The sequence below is a fragment of the Oncorhynchus clarkii genome, chromosome 22 (genome assembly GCF_045791955.1).
Source record: "Oncorhynchus clarkii lewisi isolate Uvic-CL-2024 chromosome 22, UVic_Ocla_1.0, whole genome shotgun sequence".
NCBI lineage: Eukaryota > Metazoa > Chordata > Actinopteri > Salmoniformes > Salmonidae > Oncorhynchus > Oncorhynchus clarkii.
Window position 1 is genome coordinate 20,304,402 of NC_092168.1, and position 26,532 is coordinate 20,330,933.

The window sequence follows — 26,532 nt, forward strand, 5'->3', positions numbered from 1 at the left end:
TTAGCAGATGTTAATGCGAGTGTAGCGAAATGCTTGTGCTTCTAGTTCCGACAATGCAGTAATAACCAACAAGTAATCTAACTAACAATTCCAAAACTACTGTCTTGTACACAGTGTAAGGGGATAAAGAATATGTACATAAGGATATATGAATGAGTGATGGTACAGAGCAGCATAGGCAAGATACAGTAGATGGTATCGAGTACAGTATATACATATGAGAGGAGTATGTAAACAAAGTGGCATAGTTAAAGTGGCTAGTGATACATGTATTACATAAGGATACAGTCGATGATATAGAGTACAGTATATAAGTATGCATATGAGATGAATAATGTAGGGTAAGTAACATTATATAAGGTAGCATTGTTTAAAGTGGCTAGTGATATATTTACATCATTTCCCATCAATTCCCATTATTAAAGTGGCTGGAGTTGAGTCAGTGTCAATCTTGTTTCCCAGTGAAAAGCTCTGTGTTTTGACACTGGCAGATGCAAAATGAGGCAGGTGAATGTTTGCGGTGGGGTGGACAATTTGTAACCCAAGATTTTTCAAATGCACTCCTGTGTTGGACTGTGCACTCCTGTGTTGGTGTCCTTAGGAGCGCACGTACATGTGTGTGCGTTGGCGTTGGCTTGTATTTGCGCGCGCGCACACGCGTGTGTATTTGTCATACAAACTCTGTAATCTACTGTAGTCCTCTTTGGTTGTTGTTTCTCAGTAGCAGAAAGTTGCGGAGGCTGGGATTTTAAAAGGCTGGCAAACAGTAGCTATGCAGAGAGCAGACAGTGAGAGTAGAAAGAGCTGTCTGGATTTCTCCCTTCACTAACATTAGAGAGAAACCACCACACAATCAGGTCAGCTACTGCCTGAAGGTGCTGGGCGGAGAGAGGAGAGGCTGGATGGGGAGAGACAGAGAAGGAGATAAGGAGAGAGATAACGACAGATAGAGAATGAGAAAGATGAGAATAAACAGGGGTAGAGATAGGAAGAGAGGGAAGGCAGGCTGTGTGCACACTGCCCACAAAATGAGGTGGAAACTGAGCTGTACTTCCTAACCTCCTGCCCAATGTTTGACCACCTTAGAGATACTTTTTTCCCCACAGATCATACGGACCCACAAAGAATTTGAAAACAAATCAAACATTGATAAACTCTCATATCTGTTAGGCTAAATACCACAGTGTGCAATCACAGCAGCAAGATTTGTGGCCCGTTGCCATGAGAATAGGGCAACCGGGTGCAGCACAAACAACAAGATGACAAGATGGCCCCGACGGAGAAGGGCGACATCTTACGAGTTCCGACCCATCTTTCCTTTCTTTGTACAGAAAGACCATACTATTATCACATATGACCGCCAAAACACTTCTGGACATCAGATCGACAGTTACTAACCTTGATTTAGAATTAAATACAACTTCAACTCTGACTCAGCTGTTCCACTGTTCATACCGGACCCTATTCCTTTGTTCCATGGGCTACCAAAACACAGCAGGCGTAAACGTGGGAGACAAGGTGGAGTCCTAGTGAAATTGAGGCGAAGAGAAACTGAACGGCGCTCCCCTCCGTTCTATTGGCAAATGTCCAGTCACTGGAGAATAAGATGGATGAGCTTCGTTCGAGAGTCTCCTATCAGAGGAAAGCTGCAATATTATGTCTTTCTGAAACGAGGCTGGATGAGCTGATCACCATTGTCCCTGTTCCCAAGAGCTCCAAGGTAACCTGCCTAAATAAGTATCGACCTGTAGCACTCACATCTGTAATTATGAAGTGCTTTGAAAGGCTGGTCATGATACACATCAACACCATCATCCCAGAAACCTTACTGTAGACCCACTCCAATTCGCATACCGCCCCAACAGATCCACAGATGATGCAATCTCAATTGCACTTCACACTGCCCTCTCCCACCTGTGCAAGAGGGGAAATAGCTATGTGAGAATGCTGTTCATAGAATACAGCTCAGCATTCAACACACTAGTGCCCCCCAAGCTCATCACCAAGCTAGGCAACAACACCTCTGCCACGCTGACCCTCAACACGGGGCCCCCTCACGGGTGTGTACTCACTGTTCACCCACGACTGTGTGGCCGCGCACGACTCCAACACCATCATCAAGTTTGCTGACAACATGGCAGTGGTAGGCCCAGTCACCGAAGGAGAAAGAGGAGAGAGCACGCCCCCATCCACATCGACGAGGCTGTTGTGGAACAGGTCGAGAGCTTTAAATTCATTGGCGTTGTGTCACTAAGGACTTAACATGGTCCACACACATCTGCACAGTCGTAAAGAGGGCACGGCAGCGCCTCTACCCTCTCAGGAGGCTGAAATGTTTTGGCATGGGCCCTCGGATCCTCAAAAAGTTCTACAGCTGCACCATTGAGAGCATCTTGACTGGCTGCATCATCGCTTGGTATGGCAATTGCACTGCCCTTGACTGCAATGCGTTACAAAGGGTAGTGCGGACAGGCCAGTTCATCACTGAGGCCGAGCTCCCTGCCATCCAGGACCTCTATACCAGGCGGTGTCAGAGGAAGGCACAAAACGTTTCCAAAGACTCCAACCAAACGCTACTGGAGCATCGGCTCTTGGACCAACTGGCTCCGAGACAGCTTCTACCCCCAAGCCATAAGACTGCTAAATAGCCAGACTCTATGCACCTTACGCACACTCACTAGACTTTATATACCCACCGTGTACACACTACCCTGTCACTCCCACACAAATCCTTCACACTTTCAAACACTACATATGCACACACATAATACACACAAGCACACCAACACAACACAAACAAACCTACATACACACACACACACACACACACACACACACACACACACACACACACACACACACACACACACACACACACACACACACCTTTCATCATCTGCTGCTGCTACTCTGTTCTTCATTTTAGTCTTATTATTATCTATCCAGATGCCTAGTCACTTTACCCTGCCTTCATGTACTGTACATATCTACCTCAAGTAGCTGGCACATTGATCTGGTACTGGTCCTCCCTGTATATAGCTCCACATTGATCTGGTGCTGGTACTCCCTGTATATAGCTCCACATTGATCTGGTACTGGTACTCCCTGTATATAGCTCCACATTGATCTGGTACTGGTACTCCCTGTATATAGCTCCACATTGATCTGGTACTGGTACTCCCTGTATATAGCTCCACATTGATCTGGTACTGGTACTCCCTGTATATAGCTCCACATTGATCTGGTACTGGTACTCCCTGTATATAGCTCCACATTGATCTGGTACTGGTCCTCCCTGTATATAGCTCCACATTGATCTGGTGCTGGTACTCCCTGTATATAGCTCCACATTGATCTGGTACTGGTACTCCCTGTATATAGCTCCACATTGATCTGGTACTGGTACTCCCTGTATATAGCTCCACATTGATCTGGTACTGGTACTCCCTGTATATAGCTCCACATTGATCTGGTACTGGTACTCCCTGTATATAGCTCCACATTTATCTGGTACTGGTACTCCCTGTATATAGCTCCACATTGATCTGGTACTGGTACACCCTGTATATAGCTCCACATTGATCTGGTACTGGTACTCCCTGTATATAGCTCCACATTGATCTGGTACTGGTACTCCCTGTATATAGCTCCACATTGATCTGGTACTGATACTCCCTGTATATAGCTCCATTCTAGTGTATTTGATTTTATTCCTCGTGTCACAGTTTTTTTTACAATCGCTAGGACCCATTTCTCAACACCTAGTTCACTTTTTCAAAACTCTTCACACAGTTCTCCTAACCAACTTTCAGCTTGGCACAGCAGTTCATTTCACATCCAAAATGCACTGAAACAGACATGTCTCAAATCAACACATTTTCCAATAACACAAGCAAAGGTTGTCACCCAACAAGCACACTTTGTCACTCGTAAAACAATGACCTGAAAAACACTAACAACAGGTTACGCAATGTTTTCTTTTGTAAAATGTCTTTTCAGAACAAGAATGACACCTCTTTACTGTTTAGAATTCACTGCAGTTTATGTTACAGGAATGAATCAGACATGATGCAATATGCTTCTATATGTTTTATGTCATTTTTTGGCATTGAGTGATTCCAAAATACAAGAATTTGTATATACACCATCTACCGATACAGATACAGTAGCAATGCTAGTCAACCCTGTCTTCTGCATTTGGCCACAGGTTCTCATCCACATCACATCTTATGTTATCTTGGGCAATACACCTAGGAAATAATATTTTGGCATGCCTGGTCCATCCCTGGCATTCTTCTGCAGATATGTCCAGGCATCCAGCATTCATTGCTTCCAGGAGGGACAGTTGGTCATAAACCTTCCAGCTCCATGAGGAAAATAATTCCTCTATTGAGGAATGGAGAGTAAGGTGGGAGGAAAATAATTCCTCTATTGAGGAATGGAGAGTAAGGTGGAAGGAAAATAATTCCTCTATGGGGTTGAGGAATGGAGAGTAAGGTGGGAGGAAAATAATTTCTCTATGGGGTTGAGGAATGGAGAGTAAGGTGGAAGGAAAATAATTCCTCTATGGGGTTGAGGAATGGAGAGTAAGGTGGAAGGAAAATAATTCCTCTATGGGGTTGAGGAATGGAGAGTAAGGTGGGAGGAAAATAATTTCTCTATTGGGTTGAGGAATGGAGAGTAAGGTGGAAGGAAAATAATTCCTCTATGGGGTTGAGGAATGGAGAGTAAGGTGGAAGGAAAATAATTCCTCTATGGGGTTGAGTTATGGAGAGTAAGGTGGGAGGAAAATAATTTCTCTATGGGGTTGAGGAATGGAGAGTAAGGTGGGAGGAAAATAATTTCTCTATGGGGTTGAGGAATGGAGAGTAAGGTGGAAGGAAAATAATTCCTCTATGTGGTTGAGGAATGGAGAGTAAGGTGGAAGGAAAATAATTCCTCTATGGGGTTGAGGAATGGAGAGTAAGGTGGGAGGAAAATAATTTCTCTATGGGGTTGAGGAATGGAGAGTAAGGTGGAAGGAAAATAATTCCTCTATGGGGTTGAGGAATGGAGAGTAAGGTGGGAGGAAAATAATTCCTCTATGGGGTTGAGGAATGGAGAGTAAGGTGGGAGGAAAAGTGACACCATCCTGGGATGGGCTGTAAACCACTCTGACTGCACAGGAGTGGTGAAATGCCACATTGTTCCATACAATTACAAACGTTGGCTGATTTCACCTCACCGCAACCCTTTCCTCACCTGACACAACCCTTTCCTCACCTGACACAACCCTTTCCTCACCTGACACAACCCTTTCCTCACCTGACACAACCCTTTCCTCACCTGACACAACCCTTTCCTCACCTGACACAACCCTTTCCTCACCTGACACAACCCTTTCCTCACCTGACACAACCCTTTCCTCACCTGACACAACCCTTTCCTCACCTGACACAACCCTTTCCTCACCTGGCACAACCCTTTCCTCACCTGACACAACCCTTTCCTCACCTGACACAACCCTTTCCTCACCTGACACAACCCTTTCCTCACCTGACACAACCCTTTCCTCACCTGACACAACCCTTTCCTCACCTGACACAACCCTTTCCTCACCTGACACAACCCTTTCCTCACCTGACACAACCCTTTCCTCACCTGACACAACCCTTTCCTCACCTGACACAACCCTTTCCTCACCTGACACAACCCTTTCCTCACCTGGCACAACCCTTTCCTCACCTGACACAACCCTTTCCTCACCTGACACAACCCTTTCCTCACCTGACACAACCCTTTCCTCACCTGACACAACCCTTTCCTCACCTGACACAACCCTTTCCTCACCTGACACAACCCTTTCCTCACCTGACACAACCCTTTCCTCACTTGGCACAACCCTTTCCTCACCTGACACAACCCTTTCCTCACCTGACACAACCCTTTCCTCACCTGACACAACCCTTTCCTCACCTGACACAACCCTTTCCTCACCTGACACAACCCTTTCCTCACCTGACACAACCCTTTCCTCACCTGACACAACCCTTTCCTCACCTGACACAACCCTTTCCTCACCTGACACAACCCTTTCCTCACCTGACACAACCCTTTCCTCACCTGACACAACCCTTTCCTCACTTGGCACAACCCTTTCCTCACCTGACACAACCCTTTCCTCACCTGGCACAACCCTTCCATAGAGGTCATCCAGGAATGTAATGAGACGCTCGGTGTTGTATGGCCCGATTAGCGGTTTGTGTAACAGCAATCCATCAGAGGATATTGCTGCACACATTGTGTTGTTGGCACCCCTCTGGCCCGGGACGTCCACTGTGGCTCTTTTCCCAGTCACATTCCTTCCTCACCGCCGTGTTTTGGCCAAGTTGAAACCAGCCTTTTCCACAAAGATGAATATGTGGGGTGTTTGCCTGGCTTCAATCTCCATGACTCTCTAAAATCAATCCACAAGGCAACACAAGAGTTAGTCTATTACGGTAGTTTACATTATACCTTAAAACATGTCATTGTGTGCCTCTACCCTGTTTGGTTTTTTTCAAAACCAGTTGTGTATTTTATAGTCATCTTACCTGGACATATTGGTGCCTGAGTTGCTTGACTCGTTCAGAGTTCCTCTCAAAGGGAACAGTGTACAACTTCTTTATCCTGACTTGATGTTGTTTCAAGACTATAGAAATAGTTGTAATGCTTACATTGTGAATATTCCAAATGTAATGTTGTCTGCCAACACTCTGTACCGAATCTCTGAGTTTTATGTCATTGTTTCTGATGACCATATCAACATTTGCAGTTTCCTCACAGCAGTGAAAATCCTACCTCTCCCGCCTGTGAGAGGTAACCGTTGGGTCCTAAGCAGAAATACAGAAACAATTACACACAAGTGGGTTTGGAGGCTTTGCTCAATTTACTTCTGTAATAAGCAGTTCAGTCAGATGCCCTTGCAGAATGCACATCTTACCTGTTGTTTTGCTGTAAATGTCTCACAATAGATGCCACTGTTGAGCGTTGCAGATTTGTCTGCACTCTCAGACCAGCCTCTCTCATTGATGGACCATGAATTATTACATGAGTTATAGGAGCCCTAATCTCATCTGAGACAACAGCTCTTGATCTTCCTCAGTCTTCTTCCACCACACCAGCCCTGTACCCCAATCCTAATCCTAATCCTAACCAACCAGCCCTATACACCAATCCTAAACCTAACCAACCAGCCCTATACACCAATCCTAAACCTAACCAACCAGCCCTATACACCAATCCTAAACCTAACCAACCAGTCATGTACCCCAATCCTAATCCTAAACCTAACCAACCAGCCCTATACACCAATCCTAAACCTAACCAACCAGCCCTATACACCAATCTTAAACCTAACCAACCAGCCCTATACACCAATCCTAAACCTAACCAACCAGCCCTATACACCAATCCATAACCTAACCAACCAGCCCTATACACCAATCCTAAACCTAACCAACCAGTCCTATACACCAATCCTAAACCTAACCAACCAGTCCTATACACCAATCCTTAACCTAACCAACCAGCCCTATACACCAATCCTAAACCTAACCAACCAGCCCTATACACCAATCCTAAACCTAACCAACCAGCCCTATACACCAATCCTAAACCTAACCAACCAGCCCTATACACCAATCCTTAACTTAACCAACCAGCCCTATACACCAATCCTAAACCTAACCAACCAGTCCTATACACCAATCCTAAACCTAACCAACCAGTCCTATACACCAATCCTTAACCTAACCAACCAGCCCTATACACCAATCCTAAACCTAACCAACCAGCCCTATACACCAATCGGACTTCAAAATAGTGTCTCTTATAGTTTAACTGGGAATTAAGCTATACCAGCATTAATCACTGCATTGTTGAGTTTTTTTGTGGAATGAAATCAATGTCTCTACTTCCAAGTAAAAAGGGAAACAACCATTGGCCATATTGCATATTTGATATACCATTTATCACAAAGTTATTTATTTATTTATCACTTCCCTTAATCTTTCAGAGATTCTGCCTCTCTTAGGCTCTTCTCTCTCTCTCTCTCTCTCTATTCTCTCTTTTCAGCTAGAAAAAAGGCATCAGACAAACTGCATGTGTCCATAATATTCTTAGATGCTCAGCTGCTCATTTCATTTCATGTATTTCATAACACACTCATTGTTGTCTCGTCCCAGCCAGACAAATGACCTCTATCCAAATGGAACAAAGAAATCCTCTGACTGGATCCTTATTTTATATTCAGCATTTTCTTCTGAAAAAAATAATATACCCCCAAATGGGTTTTTGATCAAAGCAAAACCTCAGGGGTAAAGTTATCTTGTTTTTCCAGAGTGCTGTCGGCATAAACAACAAGGTTAAACAGTCGGAGCTTGTTTTTGTTTTGGACAATTGCGCTTGTCTGACCTTTTGGATAGAGAACACCTAATAGCATCAATTTACTTAAAAGAAGTAGTACTCCCCAGAGCGCTGTGTGCGCGTGTGTGCGTGTGCGTGTGCGTGTGCGTGTGTGTGTGTGTGTGTGTGTGAGGGCAATGGAGAAGTTTGGTAATGCATGACAAGTATGCTTAAACCAACATAAACCCTGGTAGCTTTCCAGGCTGCTCTCCAGAAATGGAGGGATAAACGAAGGGAGGGATGGCGGGATGGAGAGGGGGCCATGAGAACATTTAGACAGATGGGAGCTCCTGTTGAGAGATGGCAACACGGACCGTGGAGATGAATACAGTGCGTCTTTATTTATGAAGTCCATCTCTCCACTCTCGCTCTCTCTATTTGACTCCTCCATCTCTCCCCTCTCTGCCCCCTTTTACGTCCCTCTCCTTTACCCTCACACACTACCTCCCTCTCCTCTAGTTACCTCCTGTTGGCCTCAGCTCTTGTTAGATTTTCCATGCAGTATGTAGAGCAGTGTCTTGGGGTGAATATCCACACTTCTCCCAGTAGGAGAGAATGGAATACAGTCTGTATTCACTGGACAAACTAACACCTCCATTGTGTCAGAGCATTATAAAGTGCGTTTTGGCACACAGTTTCTGCTTAGGATGGTTGTGCTGTGTTTTACAACCTGTGTGTACTGAGACATTCTGAATGGATCCTTGGCACTGGGACACTGCTGCCTGTGTGTCTTCTGTCTGAATGCCTGCTCGAGGCTCCATTGTGCCTAATCCTTCAAGTGTGTGTGTGTGTGTGTGTGTGTGTGTGTGTGTGTGTGTGTGTGTGTGTGTGTGTGTGTGTGTGTGTGTGTGTGTGTGTGTGTGTGTGTGTGTGTGTGTGTGTGTGTGTGTGTGTGTGTGTGTGTGTGCCTGTGTGACCTTGTCTAGCTTCAGCTGAAATTACATGTGTGAAATTTAATGTCTTATTGAATCAAGCTCTAGACTGAGATGGCCTTGGGGTCACTATGGTGATGAGAAAGGCCCACACTACTTCTGTATCATTCAGTCACAATAACAAACAAGTAGCCATTGGTCAAATGATCCTGCTGGTGGTTATCTCTCCAGGGGGAGTGTTGGACAGTGGACACCCCTGCTTTTGACTCTTGTATGCTATTGAAAACACTATTGCAAATCCTATTGAAAACACTATTGAAAACCCTATTGAAAACACTATTGAAAACACTATTGAAAGCAAGAAACAAAACAAGACAAAATGACTGATATGAGCTTGACCTTTATGGTTTGGACTGGGAGTGGGCTGACTGTTGAGTGGTACACTCTTAGAAAACCCCCTAAAAGTGGTTTTCAGCGGTCACCAAAGTACAACCCTTTGAAGAACCCTTTTTGGTTCCATGTAGAACCCTTTCCACAGAGGATTTTATATTAAACCATAAAGGGTTCTACCTGGAACCAAAGAGGGTTCTACCTGGAACCAGAAAAAGTTCTACAGTACAATGGGGGACAAGCGTAGACCCATTTTGTAACCCTTCTTTTCTACGAGTGTAGGGGAAACAGCCCATTCTATATGTGGATGTGTGTTAACTTTGGACTGATAGATATAAAGTACTGTCCTAGGTTGTGTCTCAATTTACCATATTACCCATGAGATGTGCTATTATGAGGGAACACTATAGGGTGTGATTTATTCATGTTTTATGAGATTGATGAGGCATGGAGAAGTGGTTAGGGGTAGAGGCTTGTAGGTCAATTACAGATGAACTACAGCTGGGGACCTCCCTCTCTCTCACTCTGTGTGTGTGTGTGTGTGTGTGTGTGTGTGTGTGTGTGTGTGTGTGTGTGTGTGTGTGTGTGTGTGTGTTGGGGATGTGAAAGTCTTCAGCTATTTTCTGCTCTCTACACTTCCTTGATATTGAAATAAGCAGGGGATCAGTTGATGTGTTTGTCTCTTTCTCATTACATTTTTAAATTGGTGATTATTTGTGTACTTGTCTGACATTTTACTGCACTGTTAGGAGCTAGTAACATAAGCATTTCGCTGCACCCGCTATACAATCAGCTAAACTGTGTACACGATCAATACCCTTTGATGTGATTTGATTTACACAACCAATACAAATTTACGACATTTACAAATACAAAATACAACATGTTCCCATCATCAACTTACAAAACACAATCATATAAACAAATGCATTCTTCAGTCAAAAGGTCACCAATTAGCCACCTGAATTGCCCTAGCAGCACCAAAACATAACATTTTAGAGAGATTTCTGGAGTTTATTCCACCTCTGGCCTTCTGTTTTCTCACAGACTCATACTGTATCACAGCCTGCTATATCACTGGGCTATACTCTCCTGTTCTACACAACAGGACAAACACAGGGGGAGGACGAGAGAGGGGATATGGAGAGGAGGGACATGCCAAAATAATTTATGTTCAAATTTAGATTGTTTACACAAAATGTTTCTTCATTTCATCAACATTAGATGTTCAGCTGGCATGTTTACACTAACCTCTCCCTCTCTCTCTGTCCACTCTTTGTCTCGTTCAGGGCTGAGTGCAGCTAAGCTGTTGAAGGAGAAAGGGCTGAGTCCTGTGGTTCTGGAAGCTAGAGATCGGGTTGGTGGACGGACCTTCACCGTACGGGTAAGACCTCAGTCAGACCACAGGCAAAGTGCCAGTCAAAGTGTAATCCCTATAAGAATCCAGTTCTCTCTCTGATGACCGTACCAGGCCCCTCTCTAGATGCTGTCTAGCAGCTTAACTTGTGTTATAACTTAAATCATTTTCAAGCAACTGATTTGGTTAAAGATTTAAACTAAATTGATCTCTGGGATTCGGATGGTCCACTTCTTGTCTGATGAACCCCTCCCTCCCTCCCTCCCTCCCTCCCTCCCTCTCTCTCTCTCTCTCTCTCCAGAATGAGCAGACTAAGTATGTTGACCTGGGTGGGGCCTACATCGGGCCTACACAGAATCGGATCCTCCGATTGGCTAAAGAGTACGGAGTCGAGACCTACAAAGTCAACGAGGAGGAGAGGCTGGTGCATTATGTAAAGGTGTGTGTGTGTGTGTGTGTGTGTGTGTGTGTGTGTGTGTGTGTGTGTGTGTGCGTGTGCATGTGCAAGCATGCTGAAACCCAGTGCGGGACCACATAGGCCACGTCTGTCCCTGTCCTACTTATTTAATTGAACAGAACAAACACAGGACAGATCCAACACTGTTAGCAGGGCTTGGCTGCAGTTAGTATTGACCACTTCCATTAAACCAGGTGTACACAACATCCTAACATCACTGAGCCTCTCACATTAAACCATTGTTTTTCCTGTCGTTTTCTTTGTCTTGCCAACAAATATTGGGTCGTCTGGGACGGCTCAAAGATGAGATCGATAGCCCTCAGATTGTGTCTCTGACTCGCTCACATGAAATGTGACGGCCGCGCATCCTGTGTAGGCAACGACATGGGGATTTTGTCTCCCTAACCCTAGCTTCATGACCACATCTCAGTTCAAAACTTGACCCTTGCTTCATGGCCACATCCTGGTTCAACCCTAACCCTAGCTTCATGGCCACATCCTGGTTCCACCCTAACCCTAGCTTCATGGCCACATCCTGGTTCCACCCTAACCCTAGCTTCATGGCCACATCCCGGTTCAACCCTAACCCTAGCTTCATGGCCACATCCCAGTTCAACCCTAACCCTAGCTTCATGGCCACATCCCGGTTCAACCCTAACCCTACCTTCATGTCCACATCCTGGTTCAGCCCTAACCCTAGCTTCATGTCCACATCCTGGTTCAACCTTAACCCTAGCATCATGGCCACATCCCAGTTCAACCCTAACCCAAGCATCATGGCCACATCCCAGTTCAACCCTAACCCTAGCTTCATGTCCACATCCCAGTTCAACCCTAACCCTAGCTTCATGGCCACATCCCTGTTCAGCCCTAACCCTAGCATCATGGCCACATCCCAGTTCAACCCTAACCCTAGCATCATGTCCACATCCCAGTTCAGCCCTAACCCTAGCTTCATTGCCACATCCCAGTTCAACCCTAACCCTAGCTTCATGGCCACATCCCGGTTCAACCCTAACCCTAGCTTCATGGCCACATCCCAGTTCAACCCTAACCCTAGCATCATGTCCACATCCCAGTTCAACCCTAACCCTAGCATCATGGCCACATCCTGGTTCAACCCTAACCCTAGCTTCATGGCCACATCCTGGTTCAACCCTAACCCTAACCCTAGCTTCATGGCCACATCCCAGTTCAACCCTAACTTCATGGCCATATCCTGGTTCAGCCCTAACCCTAGCATCATGTCCACATCCTGGTTCAGCCCTAACCCTAGCTTCATGGCCACATCCTGGTTCAGCCCTAACCCTAGCTTCATGTCCACATCCTGGTTCAGCCCTAACCCTAGCATCATGGCCACATCCTGGTTCAGCCCTAACCCTAGCTTCATGGCCACATTCTGGTTCAGCCCTAACCCTAGCTTTATGGCCACATCCTGGTTCAACCCTAACCCTAGCTTCATGTCCACATCCTGGTTCAACCCTAACCCTAGCTTCATGTCCACATCCTGGTTCAACCCTAGCATCATGGCCACATTCTGGTTCAGCCCTAACCCTAGCTTCATGGCCACATTCTGGTTCAGCCCTAACCCTAGCTTCATGGCCACATTCTGGTTCAGCCCTAACCCTAGCATCATGGCCACATTCTGGTTCAGCCCTAACCCTAGCTTCATGTCCACATCCTGGTTCAACCCTAACCCTAGCATCATGGCCACATTCTGGTTCAGCCCTAACCCTAGCTTTATGGCCACATCCCAGTTCAACCCTAACCCTAGCTTCATGTCCACATCCCTGTTCAACCCTAACCCTAGCTTCATGGCCACATTCTGGTTCAGCCCTAACCCTAGCATCATGGCCACATCCCAGTTCAACCCTAACCCTAGCTTCATGTCCACATCCCTGTTCAACCCTAACCCTAGCTTCATGGCCACATTCTGGTTCAGCCCTAACCCTAGCTTCATGGCCACATCCCAGTTCAACCCTAACCCTAGCTTCATGTCCACATCCCTGTTCAACCCTAACCCTAGCATCATGGCCACATCCTGGTTCAACCCTAACCCTAGCATCATGGCCACATTCTGGTTCAGCCCTAACCCTAGCATCATGGCCACATCCCAGTTCAACCCTAACCCCAGCCTTAACACTACCCTTAACTCTAACACCATGGCTACACGGCCCCGCGTGTGCGTCCTCGTGCGCCATCATGCACATGTTGATTTTATCTATCCCCACCAGACGTGATTATGACACGCAACTGTGAACCAACTAAATTCATTTGGGGACAAGTATAAAGACATATGAAACATCAATGGCTGTGCTGTTGCTAGCAGTTTGTCCCGGGAGATGAACATTGATCCCCTTTTTAGCTGGTTCTTTGTAGACTTTTGACCCAGATCATACAAAAATGTTATGTTTCTCTACTCTGACGATTAATCCACACATAAAAAGGTACGTTTTTAGTTAATTATCTTTGATTAATATCTCCTCGTTGTCTTTTATACAACTACTGTATGTGAGGTTGTATCTTCGTGAAAACCAATAAGGAGATGGGAAATGCGGGACTTGCCGAGCGTCTCAAATAGAACCAAGTTCTATTTTAGCATTTGGCATCACAGATGCATCACAGCATTTGGGATCACAGCATTTGGCATCACAGCATGCTTAAGCGTGCCATCAGTGTGGATAAAATTATTGAATAACAATGTATGTGTACATTTATTTTGAAACACTCACACACATAACGTGACCGGTTTGGTTTCCTTGTAACCCTAGCTTCTTTCAAATCAAATCAAATGTATTTAGAAAGCCCTGTTACAAAAAAAGCCCTGTGCTTATACAGAAACCCAGCCTAAAACCCCAAACAGCAAGCAATGCAGATTAACAAACACAATGGCTTGGAAAACTCCCTAAGAAGAAACCTAGAGAGGAACCAGGCTCTGAGGGGTGGCCAGTCCTCTTCTGGCTGTGCCGAGTGGAGATTATAACAGTACATGACCATTAAGGCCAGATCGTTCTTAAAGAGGTTCAAGCGTTTATAGATGACCAGCAGTATTAATTACCTCAGGAGTAAATGTCAGTTGGCTTTTTATAGACAAGCATTCAGAGGTTGAGACAGCAAGAGCGGTGGAGAGAGAGAGAGAGGGAGAGAGAGAGAGAGGGAGGGAGAGAGAGAGGGAGAGGGAGAGAGAGAGGGAGGGAGGGAGAGAGAGAGGGAGGGAGGGAGAGAGAGAGGGAGAGAGAGAGGGAGAGGGAGGGAGGGAGGGAGAGGGAGGGAGGGTCGAAAACAGCAGGTCCGGGACAAGGTAGCATGTCCGGTAAAGAGGTCAGGGTTCCATAGCCACAGCCAGAACAGCTGAAACTGGAGCAGCAACACGACAAGGTGTATTGGGGACAGTCAGGGGTCATCAGGCCAGGTAGTCCTGAGGCATGCTCCTGGTGCTCAGGTCCTCCGGGAGTGGAGACAGAGAGATGGGAGAATTAGAGGGAGTATACTTAAGTCACACAGGACACCAGATATGACAGACTGACTCTAGCCCCCCGACAGGAACGAAGTGACGCACCCCTCCTAGGGACGACATGGAAGAGCACTAGTAAGCCAGTGAAGCAGAGAATCCCAGAGCCGGCCAGGCAGAGACAGGACGGATCGTCACTCCTTGCCATTCACCTTCGCACCCCTGGGCCAGACTATACTCAATCATAGAACCTACTAAAGAGATGAGTCTTCAGTAATGACATAAAGGTCGAGACAGAGTCTGCGTCTTTCACATGGATAGGCAGACCATTCCATAAAAATGTAGCTCTATGGGAGAAAGCCCTGTCTCGAGCGGTTTGATGTCCACATCCCTGTTCAACCACAACCCTAACCTCAACCACAACCCTAACCTCAACCACAACCCTAACCTCAACCACAACCCTAACCTCAACCACAACCCTATCCTCAACCACAACCCTATCCTCAACCACAACCCTATCCTCAACCACAACCCTATCCTCAACCACAACCCTAACCTCAACCACAACCCTAACCTCAACCACAACCCTAACCTCAACCACAACCCTAACCTCAACCACAACCCTATCCTCAACCACAACCCTAGCCTCAACCCCATTCCTGTTCAACCACAACCCTAACCTCAACCACAACCCTAACCTCAACCACAACCACAACCCTATCCTCAACCACAACCCTAGCCTCAACCACAACCCTATCCTCAACCACTACCCTATCCTCAACCACAACCCTATCCTCAACCACAACCCTAGCCTCAACCACATCCCTGTTCAACCACAACCCTATCCTCAACCACAACCCTATCCTCAACCACAACCCTAACCTCAACCACAACCCTAGCCTCAACCACAACCCTAGCCTCAACCACAACCCTAGCCTCAACCACAACCCTAACCATAAACCCTACTTCACATAGTTCTGATAACAATATCGTCCTTTCCAGCATGGCCATCTAGTGACTACCCGCTCTCTCTGCCTGTGTATCAACCACATGACCCTCAGTGCATCCAGCCTCTCTCCAGCATTAGCGGTGAGCGCTAGCGACTGGAGATGCTAATCTCTGCCTCAAGGAGTTTTCTAATATAGTTTCTCCTCCTCTGAGTGGCCCAGGAGAGAGGGAGGAAGGATAAAGAGAGACAGAGAGAAAGAGAGAGAAGAGAGAGAGCTGCAGCCACCCCCATTTCTCTTTACCTCTCTCTCTCCCTCTCTCTCCCTCTCTCTCCCTCTGTCTCTCTCTCCAACATATTCCTCCATATCTTATTATAGTAGGTACACCACCGTTCTTAACACACAGCATGCTGTACCTCCTTATTAGATTGGTCCCTCTGGTTCCATCCATATACCCAGGCTAACCTACTCTCGCTGCTGTAACTCAATGGGCTCTCCGAACTGGTTAGGAAGGCACTTCTCTTCCTGTTTCTACTGTATGGGCCTTTGTTTCATACAGTGGTGTAAAGTATTTAAGTAAAAAATACTTTAAAGTACTACTTACGTATATTGTGGGCTATCTGTACTTTACTTTACTATTTATATTTTTGACACCTTTTACTTCACTACATTCATAAAGAAATTATTGTACTTTTCCCTGATACCAAAAAGTACTTGTTAATGGTCCACTTCACACCCTTTATCAAGAGAACATGGTCGTCCCTACTGCCTCTGACCTGGCGGACTCACTAAACACAAATGCTTTGTTTGTAAATTATGTGTTGGAATGTGCCTCTGGCTATCCTTAAATTAAAAAAATATGTAAGAAAATGGTATGCTTAATATAAGGAATTTGAAATGATTTATACTTTTACTTTTGATACTTAAGTATATTTAAAACCAAATACTTTCCGACTTTTACTGAAGTAGTATTTTACTGGGTGACTTTCACTTTTATCTGTGTCTCTTTCTATTAAGGTATCTTTACTTTTACTCAACTTTGAAAACTGGGTACTTTTTCCACCCTTCCTATGTATGGAGTCATACGCTTAAACATGGAGTCATTCACTTTGGAGTCATTCACACACATGAATATACACACACACACACATTGCTATGCCCTTCACCCCCACGCACACACACACACAGCAGAGAATGAGATAAGACATGTTTAAAATGCAGCGTAGTGGTCATGTGGATGATATCGCTGTGTTCAGTGGATCTCGGACCTATAGCGGAAGAGCCTTCTGGCACATGACATCACTCAAACCTTCTCTACTGGGAATGCCCAAAACCACCCCTACATCTCAACAGTCTCAGGTGCCTTCCTCTTCACGTCTCCTTTCCTACATTTCAATAGTATAAGGTACTTGTCGTTCTGCCCCTGAGCAAGGCAGTTAACCCAATGTTCCCCTGAGCAAGGCAGTTAACCCACTGTTCCCCTGAGCAAGGCAGTTAACCCACTGTTCCCCTGAGCAAGGCAGTTAACCCACTGTTCCCCTGAGCAAGGCAGTTAACCCACTGTTCCCCTGAGCAAGGCAGTTAACCCACTGTTCCCCGGGCGCAGAAGACATGGATGTTGTTTAAGGCCCCCCCGCATCTCTCTGATTCAGAGGGGTTGGGTTAAATGCAGAAGACACATTTCAGTTGAATGCATTCAGTTGTACAACTGACTAGGTATCCCCCTTTCCCTTTCCTTACTCACCACATCTCCTTCCCTACATATCAATAGTCTATAGATGCCTTTCTTTTCACATCTTCTATCCTACACCTCAATAGTCTAAAGTGGATTCCTCTTCACATCCCCTTAACTTAGGGAGAAAGCATTGCACCGAGTGATGTTCTGCCATTTGTCGGTCGTTGATGCGCCATTCATTTGGCACAATGTGTTTTAGGGACCACCTGCCAGTGGGTGTCTGACTGCCGACATTTTCGGCCATTTGTACATGTAGAATCTGCTTGCGCTCAGTTTGCATATGACGTCCAAATTACATTACTACAAATATTAATAGCTAATTAGCTAATTTTTGATGGCTATATATAATACAAATCAAGGTGAGGGCGATGGAAATGCATTTGGTGGTTGATCTACTTCTGTTCTGTAAATGGCACTGTGTGCTCTTTTCGAAGGATGGATCCCAATCTTTTCAGGACTATGGGATATGAGAGGTCAGGGGTGGTCTGCCGGGCATTGGGATGGCAACCCAACTCGGGATGAGGAGGGCTTTTAGTGGGTGGAATAGTTTGGACCAATTGGAGGTTTACTTAGTAGCAATGTAAATGTCATGGTACAGCTATATAGACACTCAATCATCATGTTACTTTTTAATGGTACGTTTACAAACATATATTTTGATAAATAGAATTGAAAGTTGTGTCTCATTATGGTAAGTGGTGAAATAAGTACAGCCAGTTATAATTGTAATGGCTTAGCAGATAATAGGAAAAGACGATCAGTATTTACCTGGCTAAAAGAGAAGGTATATAATATCTGGTGTTTACAGGAAACCCATTCAACAATTTTAGATGAAGTTTTGTGGAAAAAGGACTGGGGGGGAGAAATATATTTCTCCCATGGGCAAAGAAATTCAAAAGGGGTGATGGTTTTAATTAACAGTAATTTTGATCCAAATGTGCAAATTGTCCAAACAGATTATCAAGGTAGATGGATTATTTGAAATATGTTATTGGACAATAAACAGATATGGCTTATTAACCTATACGGTCCAAATAATGATGATCCAAGCTTCTTTGAAAATATATATAAGAATTTATCAACTCTATAAGCAACACTAGACTCTATTATTATGGTGGGAGATTTTAATATGGTCTTAAATACCTCTATGGACCGGAAAGGAAATCACACTACAAACTATCACCCTCATGAATGTCATGGATATATTGGAATTAGTGGATATATGGAGACTCAAATAGTTGATAGGGGACAGAATGCGGTCAGATCATCACATAATTGGCATATATATTACAATTAACGAAATTTCCACGTAGGCGAGAATATTGGACATTTAATCAAAGCCTACTAGATGATAAGTTGTTTAGAACTAGGACAGAATCATTTATAACTGACTTTTTCAGACATAACATAGGTACAGCAGATCCCCTTATTGTATGGGACACTTTAAGTGTGCCTTTAGAGGCCATGCAATTCAGTACTCATCTATAAAACAAAAGCAGTTTAGATCAAAAGAGTCCATATTAACAAAGGAAATTGAAGGACTAACAGTCAGTTAGATAGCAATAAAAACTGTACCATAGAGGCACAGAATAAGTTAGAGGACAAACAAATGGAATAACTTATTCAAGAAAGATCCAGTGTAATATATTATAAAAATAAAACGAACTGGATGGAATATGGGGGAAAATGTACCAAATTATTTTTCAATCTTCAATATAAAAATGCTACCAAAAGAAAATGTATTCAACCTTGTTACAAATGATGGAGTCACACATGATTAAACAAATGATATTTTGAAAGAGAAAGTAAAGTACTTTAAGAATATCCCAGTTCAACCCTAACCCTAGCTTCATGTCCACATCCCAGTTCAACCCTAACCCTAGCTTCATGTCCACATCCCAGTTCAACCCTAGCCTGTCTAGCTTCTGTAGACACAGACCACTAAGAACTGGACGTGGTCTTTTTGCGTCACTATAGTTCACATGCTTCTGAGGAGCTCCCATTCTTAGAGTAACCAAGTGCTCCGATTGGCTACAGGGAAGTAGACATGAATCAATGTGAGTGTTAGTTCAGTCCGGTCACTCTAGTCACACTGTAGTTTTATTGACATGATCTATTTCAGCCTGCCACAGCCTGCCGGACATGCCACAAGCATGTGGAATAACGTAGATAGCAGTTACGAATGTGGGCAGCGGGGTCACACGTCAAATTTGAGACTCCACTGACTTATGGGCTCTAAATACAGTGTGTCTCTTCATGTGAAATCACATGTTTCCAGCTGATTTTCCGCAATTAATGGTTTCCTTTCTGAAAGGGATATTTGTTCCTCATTTAAGATGTTGTAATGCAGCTCGACTCTGAGTTCTGACGTTACCAGCAGCTCAGCGGAACCCCTGTGTGCCTGTGTTTTCTTAGCCACTATCTCTATGTCTGAGATCTGCATGTACACTCACTCTGGTACCTTCCTGGCTGGTTGCCATGGTAGTGCACCTCATCAAAAGGCGCCCACCCTCAAATCAAATCAAATGTTATTGGTCACATACACATGGTTAGCCGATGTTATTGCGAGGGTAGCGAAGTGCTTGAGCTTCTAGTTCCGACAGTGCAGCAATATCTAACATGTAATCTAACAGTTCCACCACAACTACCTAATACAAACAAAGGGATGGAATAAGTGTACATATAAATATATGGATGAGCAATGACCAAGCAGCATAGAATACAGCATATACATACAGGATGAGTCATTTTTTTATTTAACTAGGCAACAAATTCTTATTTACAATGACGGCCTAAGAACAGTGGGTTGTTCAGGGGCAGAACAACAGATTTTTACCTTGTCAGCTCAGGGATTTGATTTAGCAGCCTTTCGGTTACTGGCCCAACGCTCTAAGAACTAGGCTACCTGCCGCCCCAGTAATGCAAGATATGTAAACATCATTATTAAAGTGTCATTATTAAAGTGACTAGTGATCCATTTATTAAAGTGGCCAATGATTTCAAGTCTGTATGAAGGCAGCAGCCTCTCCGTGTCAGTGATGGCTGTTTAACAGTCTGATGGCCTTGAAATGGAAGCTATTTTTCCTTGGTCCCAGCTTTGATGCACCTGTACTGACCTCACTTTCTGGATGGTAGCAGGGTGAACAGGCAGTGGCTCGGGTGGCAATCATAACCTGTATCACAGGGTGAGTGTGTGTGTGTGTGTGTTTGTTTGTGTGTATTTCCATCCCTTCCACCATTAAAATGCAACACCCCCCCCCCCCCAGAGAGTGAATTATCTCAGTACTGTACTTTAGTAGCTAATGTCATGTGGATAACTCAGGTGCGATATCGGTTGTAACTGATAAGGACACATTACAACCGTAGCTCTTTTCATCAAGACTTGGACTTTCCATTGATAGTAACTAGGACAAATGCCATACTGTAGAATATATCATAAAAATCACTAGTTAATCACTAACTATATACTGAGTATACCAAACATAAGGAACACCTAATAAAAGAGAGAGGGCAGAAAGTTTGATATATATTTTTGTATGTTGCACATGTACTTATGCTGAGTTCTTCAGCCCTATTCTTGCATATCCTGAGTGCAGGCCCTAAGAAGCTTTGGATAAGTAGACGTTGATGTTGTGACCAAAATGTAATTAAAATAAATTAGGCTCAGATTGGGTTTAGCGTGCCAAGAGGAACTGTGAAACAACTTTGTAAGATGAGTGCAGTTTTAGAAAAGCATGTACAAAGAATGTCTTTCATAAAACTTGTACTTGAATAGCCAAGATCAAGTCTTTTGACTGTTACAAAATTATATGAATTATACATGAAATAGTCTGAGCTTCATGAAATACAGACATTAATTTACTTTTTCAAGGAACAATATATAGTGCATCGCAGAGATGCTTTCATCTCTGCGATGGGTCAATCAACTTGTATTTTCTAAGGTCCTATATCAAACACTTCAGGACTAAGGACTATAGTACAGTATAGGACTATAGGACAGTATAAGTACTACATGTACAGTATAGGACTATAGTACAGTATAAGGTCTATAGGTCCACAGCTTTCTCACCATTGTCTATGTACTCTATTTCAGACACTGTCTCTCCTTCTCTCTCTCTCTTTCTCTCTCTAGTAGTTATATGTTTAATGGGCCTTCAGGTAGACCAATTTAACTGTCAACCTAAGTGATTAATACCAGTTATATAAGAGTAACACAGACAGAAACACACAAACGCACACTGTTGAATGAACTGATATGGCTTTCCCAGTCTATTTTCTAAAGCCCCACTTTCAATGGAAATGTCTAGAAATCACAAATAAATGAACTCTACACTACTTTACAAACCTGTAGGGGTTGAGAAATAGTGTGAGCATGAGATTGAGATAATCTTATCTGCCTTGCTGGATGTGCAATTAGCTGCTATCTTTGATCTGGAGTGAAATATGAAGCAAGCTGCCTTATCGTAATCTGCCCCCAATAGAGCTAGCTGTGGGGTAGGGATTGCCTCACAGCTCCCTCTGTCAGAGAGAAGGCAGAAGATCAATGTGTATAGGGAAGGGCATTCAACATGCATGGCACTTACACAAATGACTTATGATTGGCTGAGAGAAATTGATAATAAAAAGATTGTGGGAGCTGTTTTGTTAGACTTCAGTGTGGCTTTTGACATTAACGATCATAGTATGCTGCTGGAAAAACTTACAGTATATCTTATGTCTTTACACACCCTGCTATATTGTGGATTGAGAGTTACCTGTCTAAGAGAACACAGAGGGTGTTCTTTAATGAAAGTCTCTCCAACATAATCCAGGTAGAATCAGGCATTCCCCAGGGCAGCTGTCTAGGCCCCTTACTTTTTTCAATCTTTGCTAATGACCTGCCACTTGTTCTGAGTAAAGCCTGTGTGTCTATGTTTGCTGATGACTCAACATTATACACGTCAGCTACTACAGCAAGTGAAATCACTGCAATGCTTAACAAAGAGCTGCAGTCAGTTTCAGAATGGGTGTCAAGGAATAAGTTAGCCCTAAATATTTCAAAAACTAAAAGCATTGTATTTGGGACAAATAATTCACTAAACCCTAAACCTCAACTAAATATTGCAATGAATAATGTGGTGGTTGGGGAGATTGAACTGCTTGGAGTAACCCTGGATTGTAAACTGTTATGGTCAAAACATTTTGATGCAACAGTAGCTAAGGTGGGGAGAGGTCTGTCCATAATAAAGTGTTGTTCGGCCTTCTTAACTACAATATCAACAAGGCAGGTTCTACAGGTCCTAGTGTTATTGCACCACAAAGAGGGACTTAGGAAAATTACAACTGGTCCAGACAGGGCAGCACGGCTGGCCCTTAAATGTACACGTAGAGATGTCTGTTTAAACTACTAGCACACAGCTTGGAAACCCATGTATACCCCACAAGACATGCTTCCAAGTCCAGAACAGACTATGGGAGGCGCACAGTACTACATAGATCCATGACTACATGGAACTCTATTCCACATCAAGTAACTGATGCAAGCAGTAGAATCTGAATCTTTTAAAAAACAGATACAAATACATCTTATGGAACAGTGAGGACTGTGAAGAGTCACGCACACAGGTACAAATACACGGATACAAACACACATAATATACACACTATACACACACGTACATCTAGATAGTGTTGTAGTAGAGTAGTGGCCTGAGGGCACACACTTAATGTATTGTGAAATCTGTTGTAAAATGTATTTTAATGTTATTTTTTTGTTATAATGTCGTTACTACCGTATTTAGTTGCCATGGCAGCAGCTAATGGGGATTCATAATAGATACAAATACAAATGTGTAGTTCAGTTAAGAATGTAAGTAGAACCAAAACATTTGCTAAATATTGCTTTTTCAGATCACTCTTAGTCTATAGTGATGATGAGGATGATGCTGATGATAAAGATAATGCTGTTGCTGCTGATGATGATGAGGAGGAGGAGGAGGATGATGAATACGAAGACTAAGATGATGATGAAGATTGATATTACGATGAGGAGGAGGATGATGAAGATGTTGAAGATAACTAACCCTTCCATGTCTTCTCCCATGCATGTTGTGTCCTACAGGGAAAGTCCTACCCATTCAGAGGCTCTTTCCCCCCCATGTGGAATCCATTTGCCCTGATGGACTACAACAACCTTTGGAGGAAGATGGATGAGATGGGCAGCGAGGTAAACACACACAGCATCCTTTTCTGTCTAGTGCAGCCATCCCCTCCACATTTCAGGCCCAATCCCAAACCAACCCCTACTTCCTAGTCTCTAGCCATTGATACTTATTGATGGTCCCACCCTCATAGTGTATTTGTGTGTGTGTTCCAGATCCCCAGAGAGGCTCCATGGAGGGCTCCCCATGCTGAGGAGTGGGACAAGATGACCATGAAGCAGCTCTTTGACAAGATCTGCTGGACCAAGTACTGTACTACACCCATTTCACAATACACACAGGACCATTCAACCCCATGGAGCATCACTTTTTATAGTCTTTGTGATTGTGTGATTACATGTGTGTGTGTTGTGCGTTGTCTGTGTGTGTGTGCATGTGCATGCTCCTCCCTCTCCTCACAGTTCTGCGAGGCGGTTTGCCACTCTGTTTGTGAACGTGAACGTGACCTCTGAACCCCACGAGGTGTCGGCCCTGTGGTTCCTCTGGTACGTCAAGCAGTGTGGAGGGACCATGAGGATTTTCTCCACCACCAACGGAGGACAGGTACTGTACACAACTGTCCGTCTGTCTGTCTGTCTGTATGCCTGTCTGTCTGGCTGGTTGCCTGTCTGTCTGGCTGGTTGCCTGTCTGTCTGTCTGTCTACCTGCCTGCCGGCCGGGCTATCTCTCTGACCATGTGGACTGGCTCTTCCATATCCATACAGGGTTCTACACACACAAAAATACAAGTGTTCTTTGTATGGCAAAGGGTTCTACCTTAGAACCTTTAAAATCCTAAGAACCATTTTTTGGAAGAAAGGGTTCTTTGATGATTCTTTGGCAATAAGGATTATTTTGATGGCAAAAAGGGTTCTTTGGAAGGCAAGAAGGTTTCTACATAGAAACATATATTGTATTTCCCAGCATGCTCTATTGCAGGGAGATTTTCAGAATTGTTTGTTTTCTAAACTAATCCAATCTGTTAGTAGTTGGACTTATTGCACCCGTTACTGGGATGGTTGTTCCAGTTTAGATGATGAGGTAGTTAATCTTCCCTACCCTGGCAATCATTCTGAATGCAGGTGATAAAAAATTCCACTTTTAGGATATCCTAACTCTGGCTAGATTACAATAGGAATTGCATATCACTTTGCAAGCCAACATAATGTGATTTGCAGGCCTATTGTGGCCTGTAAACCAGGAGCTTCCTAACACCACTGTGTCAGGGTAGATAGAACTTCAAAGAAAGGTTGTATGATATATGTAATTATTTTAAAGTCTAATAATGCTGATGGAACCTTTCATTGATGGTTCTTAGAACCCTCCAAAGAGAAAAGTGTTCTCGGTAGGACCCTTCATAGAGGGTTCTCGGAATAACTTTTAGATGCTAAAATGGTTATTGGTTGAACCCTTCGTAGAGGGTTTTATGCTGAACCCTTCATAGAAGGTTTTAGGTACAACCATATACAGGGGGTTCTATTAAGAACCCTACATAGAATAAGGAGAAGTTTGCCCTGTTTTTGGCTTGGGTTCTAGGTTTGCTGTGCTGAGCCTCTCACACAGGAGCCTCTGAACTGAGCTCAGAAAACTATCCTCTATGTTAGCACAAAACATTCCACAACAATAACTTTCTCATTTGGATTCTACTTAGATTGTCACTAACATGAAACCTCTGGTGGCAAAATTAGCCATTCTAAATCTTACCATTCCCTGGCCCTATAGAGCCCCCCCCCCCCCCCCCCCCCCCCCCACACACACACACAAATTAGCCTTGTTCATTCTCTGCTCTCTAATTTATAGGAATAATCCCTCCCTCCACAATTGCTGATCTTCAGAGCCCAGAGCCCAGGGAGAACCCATTATTCTGGTTTACTTTGAAAAGCTGAGTGGCTCCATTGCCTAGGTGACGGTTGAAGGGGATGTGTTGGAGTAATTAGAGAATGTTGTTGTGAGGTCATCCACTTTCATTTCCTGTTTGGTCCGCCCCGCTCTCTGGCTCCAAATGTTTTCATTCAGTGTGTTTATTCTCCAGGTAGAGCAATAGAGAAAGTTTGTCGTGAGTTGATATAGCATTTGCTCTTCTTTTTGAGGTCAATTGCATTTGCTCCTATGTTGAAGTCAATTGCCATGCATGCCAAGTAGAGTTGCATATTCTCTGCAGATTTATTGTCCTCAGTAGAGTACTGCTATGGTATGCAGATGCATAATAAAGATCCGCTATGCTGTAGGTCACTGTCCCAAATCCCTATCCAAAAAAACAACTATATGTGTACATGTGTTTTGAAACAAACAACTTTTCTTGGTTGCAGGTGAAAGTATAACATCACTTACAATCATGCAGAAATTTCCCACTGCCATCATCCGTTTTTGACCTGCCTTGAGACCCTGTTGTTATAGCTGGCCCAATCTCACAGTGGAAGGCACACAATGGGTTTCCTATTAGAGAAAGCTGAGGGGAGTTTACACTAACCATATGGAGAGGGTCAAAGGTTACTCAGCGTTGTGTACTTTCTAATGTTGCCTTGCCAAGACCCACTCTCACTTTCCAATATACCCGCCTACCTGACTGATTTCGGTTCACTACAGTTCAAATGAGTGTTATTGTACTGTCTTCTAAGGCCAGTCTAGATCAAAAGAGGGTCACCACCCAAGTGTATGACAGCTCACCACAGAAACATCAGTCAACTGCCCCAGGGGGTCTGAGTGTCTTAGGTATATTT

The 26,532-nt window shown here is 44.1% G+C and overlaps 1 protein-coding gene across 1 annotated transcript in view; it reads left to right on the top strand.

Moving 5' to 3' along the window:
• The window catches only part of LOC139380547 (monoamine oxidase), a 60,815-nt gene that overhangs the window by 21,897 nt on the left and 12,386 nt on the right, over positions 1-26,532 (top strand). The window contains 5 exon segments of the mRNA XM_071123297.1: positions 10,976-11,070; positions 11,345-11,482; positions 23,734-23,838; positions 23,989-24,080; positions 24,235-24,376. Of these exon segments, the coding sequence (XP_070979398.1) occupies positions 10,976-11,070; positions 11,345-11,482; positions 23,734-23,838; positions 23,989-24,080; positions 24,235-24,376 (572 nt within the window).